This window comes from Plectropomus leopardus, chromosome 20 (assembly GCF_008729295.1).
Source record: "Plectropomus leopardus isolate mb chromosome 20, YSFRI_Pleo_2.0, whole genome shotgun sequence".
In the NCBI taxonomy this organism is placed as follows: Eukaryota; Metazoa; Chordata; class Actinopteri; order Perciformes; family Serranidae; genus Plectropomus; species Plectropomus leopardus.
This window is the reverse complement of record NC_056482.1, coordinates 12,683,982-12,702,684: the sequence shown is the minus strand read 5'-3', so window position 1 is coordinate 12,702,684 and position 18,703 is coordinate 12,683,982. Positions and strand designations below refer to the sequence as shown.

Genomic DNA, 18,703 nt, shown 5'->3' with positions numbered 1-18,703 from the left:
TGACCTCATGGTGTCTAAAAATTCTTTCATTTAAGTTAGTTAAAATCTTTTTTTTTCTGTCTTTGTCAGTATGGTTTAATTTAGTGGAGTGATTGATTGTGTAGTTCCACCCACTGACTAACTGATGTACTTTGAGCATCTCTTTCTTTCTCGTTTTATTTCTCTTTTTCCATCCCATCGTCCTTTAACCCTTTGAGCTGGCTGCTTCCTCACAAAGCAAATGACCAAAAGACAGCGTGACCTCCTTTGGATTTCTCTTCTCTGTCACACTTTTCTTAATTTCATTTTCAGAGACATACTGTATTTAAAGATCTGTATTATAATACACAGTGGTGGGGAAAATCCACAAAGGGGTCAGTTTGAAGTTTTCCTCCATCCCTCTCCCTCCCTGTTCCTCTGCATTGCATGTCAGTCTGAATCACTGTGAGTGCCTCTGCCTGCTGCCTTGTTTGTAAAATAAATTCAGTTTTGTGTTTTTGTGTCAGTTTTTAAGACACTGAACACTTTTAGTTTTAAGCAGCCTTTGTCAAGTTGCAATGCACCTTTCCAGCAGCACAAATCATGTTGCTTTCAGTTGCTTTGGCATTGAATGCATCAACAATTAATTGATTTTGTTTGTGATTTTTTTATATTCATGGTTTTCACAATCTGAGTAAAAATGAGATGTGAAAACCATAATGTGCTCCTCTTTGAACCAGTTAACAATATTTAAGTAATAATGGGACAATAGTGAAAATGTTGATTATAGCTGCTATCTTTAAGTCTTTCCATATTTCCTAAAATTCAATTGATTGATTTTACTAAACTGTCAACAGTTCACACTAACAAGATGCTTTAACAGTATGCTCTTACAAAACAGATGTGGGGTTGTTTTCACAGTGTGCTTGAGCTCTAATGTGATGCAGATGATAAATTTTTTTCATGTGAACATTAACATTTGTCAAGCTTTCCATTCTAGCGTGACATTATGCATTTTACAATAATAGTGGTGGAAGATTTACCACTCGAAGTCTACACTAAATTTTTTAAGACAATGGCTCTTTGATTTCAGATAGATGCAAACAAAAGCATGCTTCTTGTTTGTAGCTTACAACTGTCCTACGTACAGAGTCCTGTCTCCTCCAGTTTGATATTCTGTTAACACAAATTAAGCTTCATATTGTGTTTGTTTAAAATTTGATCAATTTTAAGTCAAAATATTTCATAAATGTTATCCTGTTAACCCTAACGTTTGGAGATGGCTGTTAAGATTCTCTAAAATTCAGAGGAGGACTCAAATTGTAAAACACTTGACAGGATACTGAGAGAACAAAAAGTGGGCTTTGAAAACAAAAAGCAGATGCAAAAAGACAAAAAGTGAAGTGGGCAACAAAGCTAAGGGAGCAAGTAGATGAGAAACACTAGAGAGAAAAAAGAAAACTAAATTGAAAAATATAGTGTGCAGGGTACATGCAGGAAACACTGAGACCAAAGACAGACTGACAAAGGACAAGGGGAGCAAAAACACTAAATACACAGGAAGATAAGGAGGGACAGGTGCCAGCAGTTTATGACAAACAGGTGAAACCAATGAGGGCGGGGCAGACAATCTCTAAGGAGGGAAAACACAGAAATTCAGGAAGTAAAACCAGATATGACACATGAGGAGTGAACCTACAAAATAAAACAGAAAATACCTAAACATGAATGAATACACGAAACAAGGAAAAGCAAACAGAGAGACCCAAACACAAAGTCAACAAGATAACAGACTACAAACAGAAAACCCAGGGTCATGACAGTGGTAATATTTGATTGATGGATGTCTCTGACTCTCATCGGACCATAAAACTCTCATCTGTTAGGATATGGCAAAAGTCAACTACAATTGATTTGCCAACCCTAAAATATTGAATTTCCTTTTTATCTTTTAAATAGTTAATTCATTATTTTTATTTATATACAGCTGATTTGTGTTTGGGTGTTCTCCATACAAAAAGAGTGACAGTTATAGTGTTGTTTAAATATAATATTAGTTTGTCAAAATATCAATTTTAAATATTTGACACCATTTAGATTAAGACCTGAGCCAGTTAAATTGTATATTTTATAACTCTCAAAGTCATATTGTCATATTAGTTGAATACAGAGCTGGGGAACGTCTTTGTCAGGTTCTCGTTATGTGCTCTTCAGAGCTGGAGAACATGGGAGACACTTGGAGATTGAAAGAACTCCTGCAGCCCCATGCACACTGTTTTTAACACCTGCTGTGCCCTGTTATGGTTGCAAAGCTAGGATTGGACAGTTGCTGTTTGATTATGTTTCAATTTGTAATATTTCCAGCAAAGATCAATGTGAGAAACACTCTTAACAATCCAGCTTTGATGCCAGTAATTAAACTGACATTCATCCAAACAGCATGTCCCATTATTATAAAGCATCTATTCATTATGGACGTCGTCTGCTTTGTAATTGGACCAAACCCAGGAAGCAGTAAATCAACTTGGGAGCCAGAAAGAAGCCTATTTATATCTGCTTCATTCACCAGACCATCTGACAGATATGAAAGATGCATTGTAACTTGCAAGAAAACAGCGTACATTTTTCTTTCTTGTGCTGTGATTTTGGTTCTGAGTTTTCTTCTTTCCTCACACTTCTTCAAATGTGTTTGTGTCACATTGGAGGCCCACCAATGTCTGTGTTTGTGGGTTTGCAATGAGCTCATGGAAAAAAAGACCCGCAGTGTGCTGGGAAAAAGGAAGCTTTTCTGCCAGAAACATTGTTTATTCTGTGTTTGTGTGGTAATATCACAGACTTAACACTATTCTTCTGCATTTGTTCCATTTTGGCAACAAATGGACATTTTACACATAAAATCCACTCTTAATTCAAATCCACCCACTGGTCAGGGTGTGCAGAACTAGAGCTGAGTCTGGGATAAACTCCTCAACACATGCTTAATTATGTTTTTGTAAATTATTTCGTTGTATTGGTGGAACTGTGTGTTGTGGTTAAGTGAGATGAGAAGTGTAGTGGTTTAATGAAGTCTGACTGTAGATTTGTGACAGTAGGCGTGTGTGTTTTTGCTACCTACACACTGTGCTCTGTGCTCACAGCTGGCTCAGTATCCCATGTTGAGAGAGGAGATGGAGAGAATTGTCACCCAGCACATCAGGGACAGAGAAAGCCGCACTAAGAACCAGGTAACACACACAAAAAGCCCTACACACACAGTAAGAAAATTAGTGAGATTGATCTGTATAGAATAAGGATTAACTTAAATGTGTCCTTCATGCTTATATATATATACATACATACATACATACATATATACATACATACACACACACACACACACACACACACACACACACACACACACACACACACATATATATATATATATATATATATATATATATATATATTCAGTAGTTGTAGTTTTCATTGATAGCATTACAACACAACTCTGGTGCAAAATGCAGAAACAAGACATGACAAGTTAAAATGCCAAAAAATTAATTTTTAAAAAAAAGAAAAATCTTAAGAAGTTATGAATTTCCTATATATTTTTTAAATTAGCACTCACTGATTACTTCTCTCCCTCTCTCTCTCCAGGTGTTGCTGTTGATAGACATTGAGTTGTCCTACATGAACACCAACCATGAGGACTTCATTGGATTTGCCAAGTGAATTTCTTTCTTTTTTTCTCTTCAATTATAGATTATAAAGATCTGCCATCACTGTAGATTTGCCAGTTCATGTTCAGTTTAAGTGCCTAAATCCATTTTCTCCTGATGTGTTTTGTTTTGCAGCGCTCAGCAGAGGATCAACCAAATGAACAAGAAGAAAACAGCTGGCAACCAGGTACTGTCGAGCATACAGAGCGTCACTTTTATTTGACAGGTTACAGTTCATGATTCAGCACTGAGCTTATGCAGTCTGTTGGCCACCAATATGACATCTGAACTTCATACAGTATTTCCCTAAGGCATTATTCTGTTAGCACTGAGCTCTCTGTTTTGTCCACGCTAAATGTAGCACAGTTATACAGTATCTTGTTACCCCGGGCAACAGTCCATATCTTAAACAATGCAGCTCTGTGCGGCTCTCGTACATGGTACACACTAATGGACAACAGTCTTCAAATCTTGAAACAGTTTGTCCTTTTGGCGAAAGTCACAATGATCATATTAATAAACATTCAAATACCTCTGGCAAGGTCTATTAAATCTGTCACTTTAATAACGTAAAATGGTTTGAAATTTTAAATCTCCATCTGGAGCTCAAGCTGCATGAAAATACACAGTGACAGACAATTATGCAATACATGTCTGACTGTTTTTTTTACTTGAGTAAGTGCAGTTTATGTGGAAAAAAGATAAGAACATTTGTAAAATGAAATGAAAGAAATAAAATAAAATAATAAAAACACTTTTTTTTTAAAAAGGTATCTGCTAAATAACAGACAGAAAAACACACTAATAAAACTGACAAACCTATAGTAACCTGCTACTGCAGACACGTCACAATGTCCAGTGGTGGAATGTAACTAAGTACATGTATTCAGGTACTGTACTTAAGTACAAATTTGATGTAATTTGAGGTACTTTACATAAGTATTTTCTTTCCATATCTATTTAAACTTTTATACCGCTGAATTTCAGAGGAAAATAGTGTACTTTTTACTCCAATGTTACTTTATCTGAGCACTTTCATTACTCTGCAGATAAGGATTTTTGCATAAAAAATATAAGACGAGTACAGCTGCAGTAATTGGCTTATTGATCAATCAGTCCATTGACAGAAAATTAAACAAGTCCTCTTCTATTTTTTTCCAAGTTTTTTTTTCATTTTATTTTTGTTTAAAAATGTTGAGTTTTGGGGGTATTTTTGTTTTTGGGTGTTTTCTTACATTTTCTAATAACTTTGAGCACTTTAAGCACTTTCCTGAATACATACTTACTTTTACTTAAGTTAAATTTTCAACGCAGGACTTATACTTCCAACAGAGTATTTCTACAGTGTGGTATTAGTACTTTTACTTAAGAAAAAGATTTGAATACTTCTTCCACCACTGACAATATCATCTCAGTAACTACATATTTAAGGTAAAATAAACACAGATTTTGCATGATTTAGATTATAGCTTTTCCTCTCTAAAAGCATGTAGATCTTCTATTTTTTTTCCCATCTTTTATTTTTCAATCTTATTTTCTTCAACTCTGGTTTTGGTTGTGGTCTATCATTTTGTTGCCTTTGTTTCCTCTGAGTGATTTCTCTTTTTACTGTGTCTCGTCCTCTTTTTCCTCCTCTCTGTGGCTTTTCTGCTTCAGGATGAGATCATGGTGAGTAGTGTGTGTGTATGTTTGAAGTGTGAATGTGTGTGTGATTCTGTGCATGTCTGCAGGTGGGCTTTCTCGCGTCTGTGCTCATGTTTTTACGCTCTGCATATCTCAGGATTTGTGTTTCTGTTTGTGTTTACACGTGTATGTCTGTCATGTTTGCTGGATTATAGCTGATGGTGGATTTATGAGTGTGTGTGTGTGTGTGTGTGTCTGTGTGTGTTTGAAATGAGCTACATACTAACTACCAGTAGACGGGCAGGTGGCTGTGGTGGGGGATGCTTGGCTGCTTCCCTTTCCTCTCTTTCAGCTCTGTCGTCCATGCAGGCATACACACTTCCGCTCATACACACACTTACACCACAGGATGACTATAAAATGCAGCATCTTTCAGTGTTGTTGAAAGGCTCAGTTTGTAAATGCTGAACACTGGGGCCAGTTTGCTTTGGCGGTGAAGATTTGCCCCCAGCAGTAGTTTGAACTAGATAAAGAGAGTGTCACTCATGTGTTCTTGAATTACATCTAAAAGTGAAGACCAAAGAGATTTTCTTTTCATGGAGACATTTATCAAACATTTTTATTTACACGTCACTAGACTTCTTCTCTCTATCTCCTCTTTTATTCCCTGCCTCTCCCCTTATTTATCCAAAGTAGCAGAAGGCCAGAGGGAATAAAGACCTGCAGTGTGCAAGACATTATGTCACCTCCATAGATGTCAGTTGTGAAAACAACCACCCAGTTTAGGGGTCAAAGGCTAGAGGCACATAGTAAACAATGTGGTGATCTTCACTTCCTGTTTACAGACGGGTGTAGTTGGCCCCACAGCTTCTGTGCTGCTGATTTAACGACCTCCTGACCTCCATCCTGAAAACTCTCTGAAAGGACCCCCTAAAACCCAAATGTATTGACTTATCATCAAATACACTTCTTATTTAGTCTCTAATATTCTGCAAAATAATCAGTGTAAGACTGTGTATCACGGCCATTGTTGGTTAACCCACTCTCAAGATGACAAACACATGTGGTGAGTGACAGGGGAATATGTAAAAATGATGCACAGGAGTACAGATGTGCAGGTATGCACGGACAGGCAGTTTTCCATTGAACTGTTTCATTTATGTTGCAGATTAAGGGTCTAAGTAATGCGAGTGTTGTTATCCAGATGATGATCAAGATGGAAAGACGCCTGTTCTTTTTTCAACTGAAGTCGTAGTTTGGAGTTAATGTGTAGACTTTACTCTTTATTATCATTTTAATTTTGAGTAGTGTAAATAAAACTGCCTTGTAAGGATGGTAAGGATGTACTCTTGTATAAAACTGTATTTTTTATTTGATTTCTGTATGTCAATAAGTCTATTTAAATGAGTCTAAAAGAAACATCAGATATTGAATATCCTGCATTGGTGACTGCGTCAGTTTCAAACAGTCTGGAAAAAACAAACTCTTTTTTCTAACTTAGAAGCTACATATTGAGGAAATTAAACTCAAGAGAATGAAAACAAGTAATGAAAAAGAAACACTATATGACAGATAGAGAGAATATTCTCAGAGCAACATCTGGAAATGAAAGGTAACTGGATTTTGATCAGTTCAGCCCTCCAAAGTTTGATTACTCCACCACTTCTCTTCAGAAAGTACATACAGTACAAAACAGTCTGGCTCCTGCATCTCACTGCATGGTCTCAAAAAATTGACATGGGCCATCGTTGTTGTAGCCCCCTCACTTCCCTTGCCCTCCATCCCGCTTGCTGTCAACTTGCTGCCGTCCCAGCAGCCAGCTAAATATGTGCTGGTACCTGACCACCCTTGTGTAAATTTTGGCCTTTCCTAAATACATTGGCGTAGCTTTGTAACGTTCTCTCCACATTCTCATTCAGCCGGAGAGAGGAGTTAGCGATCGGTTCAAGGTAAATAACACGCACACAATGTACTGTATGTGTCTATAGTTTCTGTTTGGTGGAGAGAATGACATACAAGAGAGAAAAAGAGAAAAAAAGAGTGTGAGGCATGTGTTTAGTTGTGTAGGTGAGCGTCACCCCTCTGTTGTTTGTGGCAGTTGCTTCTTATCTCCACCAGAAGCATTAACATTACATGTTAGTTAAGATATGTCTGTTACATACACAGTCTGACAAACATGGTGTTAAAGAGACACTTCACCCAAAATCAAAAATAGCCATTTTTCCTCTTACATGTAGTGCTTTTTGTCAGTCTATATTTTTTGGTGTGAGTTGCCGAGTATTGGAGATATCAGCTGTAGAGATGTCTGCCTTCTCTCCAATATAATGGAGCTAGAAGGCACTCGGCTTGTGGTTCTCAAAGCACCAAAAGGATACATTTTAAAAATGAATACACAAACTACTGTGGTTCCATTATATTGAAGAAAAGATCTACTCCGAATCTCCAACACACAGCAACTCACACCAGAATAATCTAGATTGTTAAGAAGCACCACAAGTAAGAGAAAAAATGTGTATTAATTTGTATTTTGGATTTAGGGGTGAACTGTCTCTTTAAGTCAGTGAAATGTGTGTAAAAATGCTTGCTGTGTGTTATTTATAATCCTTTTGTCTCTGTTTGTCTGTGTGTCTCTCAGGTGATCAGGAAGGGCTGGCTGACCATCAACAACATTGGCATCATGAAGGGAGGAGCCAAGGAGTACTGGTTCGTCCTCACCGCAGAATCTCTGTCCTGGTATAAAGACGATGAGGTGAGACGCTGTTTATCAATTATCACATACCTAATGATGATATACTGCACCTGCACATTTCTGGATTTGCACACTTTGAGACTTTTTGATTAGATGCACACTAGCGAACAGAGCTGCAGGCTTGATACCTTGAATTTGATGATGTGAGAGAGCTGACAGTCCAATCCCCAATGCATCTGTCAGAGTGACAGCTGGTATTTGTTTATCTGCTTTGTAGTGTTCTCCAAAGAAAAAAAACAGCATGAAAAAATGGTAAAATAATATGACAGCACACTAATTAGCTTGTTGCATGAGGACTCGGCAAAAAGAACTCTTTTAGTCATAAAGTGGAAAAGAGGGAACTCAGCAAAATCAACTGGAACCAAAAAAACAAAAGAACTTTAACATGATCAGTAATGTACAGCCAGTGTAGTTTTTTCTCAGTGTACTCCCAAAATTAGGCCCATGTTTGGCTGAATTCGGGAGCTATTTTAAAAGTTGGTCATGTTGTTGCATTCAGCTTCTTTTTTTTTTTTGAGGCAAAAACACATGATTTCACAATCATCCCTGTAACCCTGTAATTTTCAATAGCTGAAATGTCATACTGAAATGTCCATAAGCTCATTCAACTGTTGTGTAGTCTTGTGACCAGACTAAAACTGTGTATCATACTGAGACATTTTATTGTGAGTGCTCTCTACATTTTTATTGTGTCCTGAGAAATCATCACCTATGTTTGAGTCACCTAAAAACCTGTCACGTTTTAACAACAACACTTTCATAATATTTTCCAACAAATTGCAATACCAGGAGAATTATTCCAGCTCTTCACGTGCAGAAATTTCTTTTCCACTTTCTGGTCTATAATTCATTCTATCTCATTCTGTTGCCAAAAACGACTCCTGGTCCTCTGACCACTGAGATGATTTGACCCGCTGTGCTTTGTTACTGGGTCGACTGGTCAGAGCGGTGTCCCATGATTCTTTGCAGAACTATTAGGAGCTAGCCACAGTCTTGCTGTCTCCAGGACTTAGCCACAGCCGCTCTGCTTGCTGACATAAATGTGTGTGTGTGTGTGTGTGCGTGTGTGTGTGTGTGTGTGTGTGTGTGGGTGTGTGTGTGTAGCATTGAGAGAGCCCTTTGCAAAGAGTCAGGACCCCCCAGCATGTCAGACACCGAAGCTGGCACACACATGTGCATACCAGAGCCCCCTGCTCTGTTCCAAATTACACACGCACACACGCACACACACGCACACACACACACACACACACACACACACACACACACTTCTAATAAACATACTTTATTTCAAAGAAGGGGCACACAGTAAGAAACTGGATTGTAGAGGAGGAGAGGGGAGGAGGCAGGAGTGTCTCTTGTTAGCTGGTTAGCAGCAGAAGTAACAAGGACCATGTGAAGGGAGAGAAGGTGGGGTGGGGGCACAAAGGGGGGAGACAGGGAGGAGGAGAAAGAGGAGAGAGGGCCGGGGTGGATGGTTTTGCTTTTATATCCTCCCTTTATACCTTTTTCCTCCCCTCATTTCCCATCGCTCCCTTACACATCCTCAAAGGTTTATCCCCAAACCAGAGGAAACTCTTCCTCACCCTCCCCTCCCGTCATCCGTCTCTCCATTCTCTTTATGCCTCACTCTTTCCTTGTCACCCTCTCTTTCTCCCCTGTCCCCACCCTCCGTCTTTCCCTCCTTTCTTGTACTGTATATTTATTTGAACATGCGAGTGTGCTGGGAGACCCAAAACCAACACAAGGTGCCGGTGCTAAAGCTCAGCGCAGGGTACTGCAAATGACTTTTTAAAAAAAGAGACAAGAAAAAAGAGAAACTTTCCATTTTGTTTTCCTTCCAAGCTGAACATTTTTATATGGTCCAGTCACACAAGCACACACACACTAGAGGTAAGAGTACTCATGAGGGCTTACACTCACATGTGCACCTGACTGGATACTTGCCAAAATACACACGGTTGATAGAAAGCTGGAAACTGATTTATGTTTAGAACTTAAAAAAGGTATCACTGCATGCAGAGAAAAGGTTTCTGCATCTTATTGTTCATTTCACAGTCATTTCATTACACAAACTCACAAAAGAGCGCAGCGTCGTTTTATTGACTGCCTCTCGTCATGGGGAAAACCCTTGCCGCAGCCTGGTTACACACACATACACACACACACACACACACACACACACACACACACACACCCTCACAGAAACACACATGCACACACCACCCCCAGACACTAATAATAACTTTCAACCCAACTAGTGGTGCCAGGATGTTTTGGTTAGTGTGTGTGTGTGTGTGTGTGTGTGTGTGTGTGTGTATGTGTGTGCCTAGAAACCTTCTGGTCTGTATTACCACAGGACATGCCAATTCTTTGAATCAGGCTCCTCTGTAGCTTATGGCTTCCCAAAGCAGAAAGAGAAGGGAGGGAGGGAGATGTGAATGGAGAAAAATGGTTGCAAAGAAAACAAAAATGTACATTAAAAAAAGACCCACACATGACTGTGATGTTATAGACTGCCAGCACATGTGATATTCATATATTTTTGTCAGTAAATTCATACATTTACATACAGACATTTCCACTTGTAACACAGAAACACAAAGAGACAAATAAGTTGTCGATATTACCTTGCTGTCCTCTCAGTGACTGTATTTTCATTGGGTGTCCTTTTTGGCTCTAAGTGTGTCTGTGTGTGTGTGTGTGAGTGTGTGTGTGTGTGTGTGTCCGGGTTTCCCTGCTCCTGCTGTAAAACTGCCAGAAAGCCAGACCCGCCTGGTGATCCCAGCTGTAAACATCCTGGGGGAAAACAGCAGACTGCTGCTTTCAACGCACTCACCAGAAACTTGTCTGCCATACGGTGTGTGTGTGTGTGTGTGCCTATGTGTATGTGCGTGGACTTGTGTGTGCTTGTGTGCATGTTCGCGGGGCTGCGACATGGTGGCAGGGCTCTAAATGGAAACAGGTTGGTTTGCGGTTTTCATTCCTGCAGACGATGCTCTGTGATGGGACACCGTGTGAATGTTCCTGCCCTCTACTTTGCTTTTTGTGTACTCGAGAGGGAGAGGGAGCTCAAAATGGTACGCTGCGGGTTCGCTTTTATCAAACACAGGCGGGCTGGAAGACAAACTGCGGCCCCGGTGAAGAGCTAGAAAACAAAACATAATGGAAAACAAGGCAGGGGGTCTTAGCTAAACTTGTAACATTTCACATGACGTCACCTACAAACACTAAATCCGCAAACAGTTTTTTTGGTTGTCTTTTTTTGGGAGGGCTATACAAAGACTCGTAAAAATGGTGAATAGACAATGACAGAGTGGCTTCTCTTTCAGCATTTTTGTACGGTGGCTTCCTGCCTCTCTGCACATTACATGGTCATTTGAGGTAAAGTTGGTGCAGAGAAGGCAGAGACGTAATTGTACATTTTGGTCAGAAGCGCAGTGCGATGCTGGGGGGTTTACTATGTGTTTTAGTTATCTTTTTGGGCAAGTGTTCATTTCTTCTGCGTGGTTTAACTTTTTGGGAGGTTTAAGCTCTCAGTTACAGTAGGTCTTTCAGTGTCTAGAAAAATAAACAACATGTTGGGAATGTCATGCAACCATCACTTTTATTTATATGAATGACATTCTGTAAGTCAATAGGCCTATGGGATTTCCCATTTTGTGGATCAGTTTTGGTTTAATTTCTGTGACTGTTTGCCTTACTTGAAGAAAGAAAAAAAAGAAAAGAAACAATGTCAAATAGATATTCTGGCATCTTTATTTCAACTGTCTCAAACTGTTCTTACAGTTTCATCGTCATCAGATTTCTTTGTTCAATAAAAACTCAAACAACACAAATATATACTGTATATAAATAAAGCAAGAAAAACAAGTCTGAAATGGGAACTTATGTATGCGTCAATCATAAATCCAGAATAGTCAAGTGCCAGACTTCTGCGGTGGAGCCTTTGGGTGCCCTATTTAGACTTGTGCCCGGGCTTGTCCAGATGGACGAGGGGTGGTGCCGCGTGTTCCCACAGCTTGATGTGCTTGTGCCTGCTGGATGCCCTTTTGCTCCTCTTTCTTGTCCCTATTTCGGCCACTGCTAGTCGTCCCGTGCTTCCCCGGCCAGCCTAACCAATGTGCAGACTACTGTACAACCACTACTTCCTGAACAGGTAGTCTGAACACTGGGCAGGCGGGCTGGGCAACTGAAGGATGCTGTGGAGAAGGTTTTACTCATGCCATGCTCACATATTCAGGATGAAGATGCTGTCATTCACATATTCCAAACTATACTCACTGTGATTCCAGTATCTTGAGTCCAGTTCTCCCTGCTGTCATAGTCAGTGTGCTAAAGTGCTGATGAGGCCGATTGTGCGGGCTGGAGAAGAAACAGCATGTGAGGGATGGATGAAGGGGCCGGCAGGGAGGTGAAGGAAGAGGAGGAGGAGGCTGAGGAGGAGGTGAGGTTAGACAGAGGTGATAGCCACTGATTGACAGATTCAACGACATTCCCTCCTGTTTCCCGCTGTGAGAAGCAGCATACCAGATGCAGTTCTGGAGGAGAAACACCAGATGCAAAAATGCATTTTTCTCAACAACTCAATGAGAAAAAGTGTTAAAAATACTGAATAAATCTAAGAATTCTCTGTATTGTTTGAGATATTATTGGTCCAATTTTCAATTCATTTTTTAAATCTGAGAAATATTTTGTTGCAAAAACAAAACCAAAAAAAAGCTAAGCATTTTTTTGGCAAGCTCCCTCTAAGTCTGTTTGCTGAAAATAAATAAAACAGCTGACAAAGACAATGAGAAAGACACAAATGTTTAAACCCACACAAAAGGATCATATCCCATTGAGCAAAAATTTGTACAACCAAATCTTGGTTTGCCCCCATTGACCTCCAGGCCAAGACTAAGTAAATAAAAACTAGGATATTTTACAAGATGTTAAACAGTTAAAAACTGTTTAGAGCTTTCAGTAAATGACAGAAACTCCCAAAAGCCAACGTTTTGCTATCAAAATGTTGTTAATCTCTCTTGGTTAGAAAGCTAGCAGTGAATAGTTGTGGTCAGTTGAGATCAACTCATCACCTCCCACTAAAACGCCAAATTAATTCACCTTTGTCTTCTTGACACATACCAAACAGAAAGAAATGTCTCATGAAGAGGGAATACTTGCGACTTGACAATCTCCTCTCTTCTTCTACAAATCTCGCTGTCTTAAGCGATGTCTCTTCTTCTTTACCGGTTAGCCCCGATTTATCTCCTGATGTCCTTTCATTCAACATAACTGCACCGCTGCGGCAAAATCAGGCTGATAGCGCTCAAATGCGACTTTTGAGTTATTTGAATTCGTCTACCGAAAGCATCCCGCAGTAAAAAAGCCGCCCCGGTATCAGCCAAGGTGGACCGGCTGGAGTCTCGACGTGGCAAAGAACTGGCCATCAAGTTTCTCCTTCGAGAGACAGAAGGAGAAAAAGGAAGGAGAGAGAGAGAGGAGATATGGAGAGAGAAGGAGGAGGAGCTCGCCGGCCCCCCATTTTTCCTCTCCTCTCTCCCCTCCCTCTTTCTTGCTTTTTAACCCCCCCAACCCCCCCTCCCCTTCCTCTCTTTCTGTCTTTCTTCTCTGGCTTTTGGGGAGAAAGTGGAAGGTCAAAGGTGAACAGGAAGTGAGACGCACTCATTTGGCGCGTGTAAAGTTTGGAAAGGGAGTGAAGGATTGGCTGCTGAGGAAGGGAACTTTTTAGTGGAAGCGTATGTGGGCAGATGGCTGGACGTCTACGTTTGTGCACTCACGTGAAGGCGTATATTCGTAAAGCGTCTGCATGTTCGTCTATTGCATTTACTGTATGTGCACATCTCTACTTATGGTACATATGAATGTATATGTGGTTTCTGAGTGATGGATGTGTGTGTGTAGGAGTGAGAGCAGAGGCTCCATGGTCTTTGTAGTGAGGGCAGGAATGTCGGCGTTTTCTTGGCAGGCAGGAGGAAGCCTTGTAATAACTCCAGATGTGCAGCCCTGTGGTCTCCATCTCTCTCTTGCTCCCTCTGTTTTTACTTCTAAAGCTGATTTCCTCTCCCTGTCCGACTCGAATAAAGAGCCCTTTATGCAGCTCTGCAGCCTTCCCAACACACACACACACACGCATACACACACACATGGAGGGGGGTTGCTGGTGAAGGGTGACATACTACTGGTAAATCAGAACCAGAGCAAGAGAGGTTGTGTGTAGACAAGAAGGAAAAGTGATTCAAAGTTGAGACATAAGTAGTCAAAGTTTGCCTCCTTCACCTTCTTCGTTTCACACACCCACACACACTCACATAACTCCTGTCGCTGGCAGACAGGAGTAATCAATTCTAGCGTTTCCAGGTGTATGTGTGTGTGCAGAGGTGGCCAAGGCCGTGTGTTTGTTTTAGCTATGGTTTCTGAGCTCCAGAATCAAAGCAGGCACAATCTCAGGAGAGACGAGTCAGCAGTACTGGCAAAAACGGAGGGATGTGGAGGGAAAGTGAGAGACATTGGGAGGAAAATGGAGATGAAAGAAGGAAGCAACTTAAAAGTGTGGAGCGAACAGGAGGCGAAGTGATGCCCAGCGAGCAGAGAGCTACAACAAATATGAAAAATGCTGCCAAGAAACAATCCTCATAATTGTTGCAGTTCGAGTTTAGAGATTGGAAGGAGTAGATTTTAATGGGTGGGTGGGGGGAGCGCTGCGGTCGTACCAACATTGTTTCCACTGTTTGGATGACCAGGCAGGCAGCTTCTTTTTCAAACTCTTAGTCAGTAAAGCCAGAAATACTGAGAAAGTATGCACACGCACACATCCAATGTAATCTGCGAGTCCGTGTTATTCTGTCTTGTCATGAAGTTTCTGACTTTGTTTTTCCCATCTTTGTATTTTGATATGGCACAAAGAGAACGACTCCGTCAGTTTGTGTGGGTGTAATTGTATCTTTCGAGTGTTTGCATCAGTGTGGCAAAGCTAAGCTTGTGAAGACCTTCACTGTAGGTTTCAGTGTAATACACCAGCCAAACCCATAAAAGCAGCCCCAAAATGTGATCAGCTGTATTTCATTTCTTACAGTTACAGTGAAAAGTTTTCAGACCAGAGATGGCATGTCTGATCGCCATCATTCTTGTTGGATTACATGACTTTCGACCACATAATAGCTTGGTTTTCGTTTTCTAGCTCCCTCTAAATATTATATCATTATTATTTCTTTGTTGAAATGGAAAAGCTGAATAAAATGTCCAACATATGCGAGATATTTTCCAAAAAGATAGTGGTGTGGTCAGCTGTGGAGGAAGTCTTTAAATTCTTTACTTAATTTTATTCATGAATGTCTAAATGCTCTGCAACAAGTTAACATCCTACATTCAAATTCTTACTTAAAGGCAGGATGAGTGGGATTTGTCCGTTTTGGTTTGTAAACACAACACTCCCATTTGGCCCCTCCTCCCCAGCTCAACATGAACACTAACAAGCTTTTCACTCGGCGTTTCGTCTTGCTATATTTGCAATCTTTTTTTGGTGTGGCGTCCGCCACTTTTGTAGCTTCCTCTTGGATTACAATCTGGCACCTGGTCATTATGTTTTTATAGAGTCCAGTCATCACACCCTGCACGCTGTGGCTGGGGGCTACACAGCACTGCCCAAAAGCTGACGCCCCAAAACGTCCTGGACACAGCAAAATGAAAAGAAAAGAGAAAATACAGGCAGAGGGCAGAGTGTCTGCAGATAAATGCAGAGACCAGACATTTCTATTGGTCAGAAGTGATGATTAAGAGGCATTATTTTTATATGAATCTATACTTTGTTTAAGTGAAAGTGCAGAAGTATTCTCAAAATATACATAAAGTATTAGTATATTTTTGTAGGTATTATTGTGCTACTTTAAACTATGTCCTGGCTGGCACCGGATGTCATTAGACATTAATATTTGGTTGAATTTAGGTTGTGATGCCATGTGACCAAAATTCCAATTCAGGAACAAAGTCTAATGCCATTTTTAAACCGAAACCAAAGTTAAAAAATTTATTGTCTTCCCAACGTCTCATGCCAATGTCATCTTTATATTGAATAACGACACTTTGTAGAAAGGTATGGAGAACAAAACAATGAATGTATTAATATTTAATTACATGAAACCATGTGAGAAGTTTAGAGATAAAATATATCTTTGTTGGAAATGTTAAGTTAAAGACATCTGAAAGAAAGATAAGTAGTAATTAGTACAATATTTCCCTCTGAAATGTATTTGGTAAATGGAAATACTCAAGTATCACACATGAGTAAGTGCCTTTTTTTAATCAGTTTGAATAGTTTAAATATAGGCAGTCAACATAGAGTCAACTGTTTCTCAAACACACACACTGGTGATAAGACGCCACTAAAGATAAACAGCAATAGTCAAGTTGGCTCTTCTCTATCTTTGCTGCCTTTTAAATGTAAATCTATAACATCAGACTCAGACAGAGAAGACACAGAACTGGCAGATACATGTATGAATTGCGAAGGAAAATGGATGTAGCAACGATATGCAATGGACAAAAACGGTGGAAAAATGCTAACAACGGCACCCAAACCAGTAATGAATAAATGACTGTGTCTCATTTTAAAAGCAAACATTTGAAAAGCTGGTTAGAGATTGCAAAAGAGAAACGAGAGATGAGTGGCGACCGCAGCTTGTCAGAGTGGGCTGAGGAGGTACACAGGGTGGTTTGCGGATAATTCAGAGTTTATCCTGCCTGACTGATGAGATAAATGAGTAATGTATGTTTTTCTTTCTGTAAATTATCATTTTTCCCCCCCTGATTGTTCGTCACATATACGGAGCATAATGTCAATACAAAAATCATTAGAGAAACAAAGCCTAGGATTAGACCCAAACAGACATGGGACAGATAAAAAGAAACCACACTTGTGCACTTAATAGCTTTTGGCATGTTGTATACGCCCTGTATGTGTGTGTGTGTGTGTGTGTGTGTGTGTGTATGTGTAGTGTGTATGTGAGGCTCTGCAGGCTCGCTGCCTCCTTTGAAGAAGAATTGACAGACATTTAAAGATTACTGCATGTGTTAAATAACACATGGCATGAACTTTAGAGTGTTTTACAACCTTTGAACAATATGTCTTTATGTTGCATGTGTCTTCAGTTATAGCTATATTACAGTTTGTTATATATTGTGTTGTTGTTTTTTTTTTTCTTGAGGTACAATATAATCTGTAATCTTGAAATAAGTGGGAGATTTTTCTGTTCATAAATATCAAGTTTTACAAGAATAGCTTTACTGTAAATGTGTAAAGTAAAAAAAAAATCCCCTTCCACCCTTGGAACTGCCCACCACTGGCACAGTCATGTCATAAAAATACATTCAACTCAAACACACCCTCTGGGTGCAGAGCAAGTTTGATTCAGAAGTGCAAATTTTATATTCTGGCAGTTCCAGTTCTATAAAAAGTATTCTTGCAGTTAATTTTAAGGCTTAGCGTATTTAAATCATGCAATTCTGACGATGAAATGGCTGTGAGGTGAGAAACAGGATTAGGGTTCAGTTTATTAGGATCCCCATTAGCTACAACATTTCTGCAACTATTCTTGCTGGGGTCCACCAAACAGACTTAACATACGTAGTAAAAACCGTAACAGCTTACATCATACACAACATGGCAAAATACACAGTAACACGTAAAACTATAGCAAATCATTTATCTTAATGCATAACATGACTAAATAAACAGGACAGGACTGGGGTGCGCTCCATTTCAGTGCACAGGCGCACTGCTCAACACATAACAGCGAGGGCTGGGAAAGCTGTCTATATGGAGTGAAATCTGTCAGCCAGTGGCAGCAACCGTGTAACTGTCAGCTGACAAAACAAACAACAATATTGAAAGCCATGGTAGCTTCTAGTTGATAAATAATTGCCTACATGGACAGTAATATTCACAATGATTTTATTTAAGCCTGAACGACATTCAGCAGTTCACTGTTTTATCAATATCTTTTGACTTGTGTTTGTATTGGACACACACACACATATATATATATATATATATATATATATATATATATATATATATATATATATATATATATATATATATATAAAGGACATGTATGGTGCTCACAAACAAGACAGGTTTCTGGCAATTCTATCATAATTTTATATGATCCATCACATTCAGTTCCTCCATATATATTGTAAAACAAAATACGCTTCATTTGATTCTAGTAATCAGTCCAATAATTCAAATCCATGTGTAAATAATCAGTTTGATTCCATTGTCACGAGGAATTGCAGGTTTGGACCCAAACAGTTGAACAGAGGAGGCAGCTCGATAATAGGTTGATTTAATTATCAAAAATTAAAACTCATTAAAACTGGAGAGAAAACACATACCAAAGAAGTGAAACCAGACATGACACATGAAAAGGATATAACAAAATAAAACAGGAAATATGACTAACTGCATAAATACGACAGAAACAAAATAGTCATAGTCATGAAATGTGAGAAAACAAAGACAGATTAAAATGTGACTAAAGATATATCAGATAATCTTAAACTAAAAGTCTGAGGGCATCTGGACACTGAGCATGACCTTGACATGACATTTCAAATCATAAATCCATTATTTATACAATAATCACAATACAGTAACAAGAAATAATCT

General features: G+C 39.4%; 1 protein-coding gene across 1 annotated transcript in view; it reads left to right on the top strand.

Annotated features, from left to right (window-relative positions):
• The window catches only part of dnm1a (dynamin 1a), a 60,744-nt gene that overhangs the window by 24,566 nt on the left and 17,475 nt on the right, over window positions 1-18,703 (top strand). Inside the window, exons 11-16 of the mRNA XM_042509178.1 lie at window positions 3,096-3,182; window positions 3,598-3,668; window positions 3,795-3,846; window positions 5,316-5,327; window positions 7,202-7,231; window positions 7,918-8,031. Of these exons, the coding sequence (XP_042365112.1) occupies window positions 3,096-3,182; window positions 3,598-3,668; window positions 3,795-3,846; window positions 5,316-5,327; window positions 7,202-7,231; window positions 7,918-8,031 (366 nt within the window). The remainder of the gene's footprint in view (window positions 1-3,095; window positions 3,183-3,597; window positions 3,669-3,794; window positions 3,847-5,315; window positions 5,328-7,201; window positions 7,232-7,917; window positions 8,032-18,703) is intronic.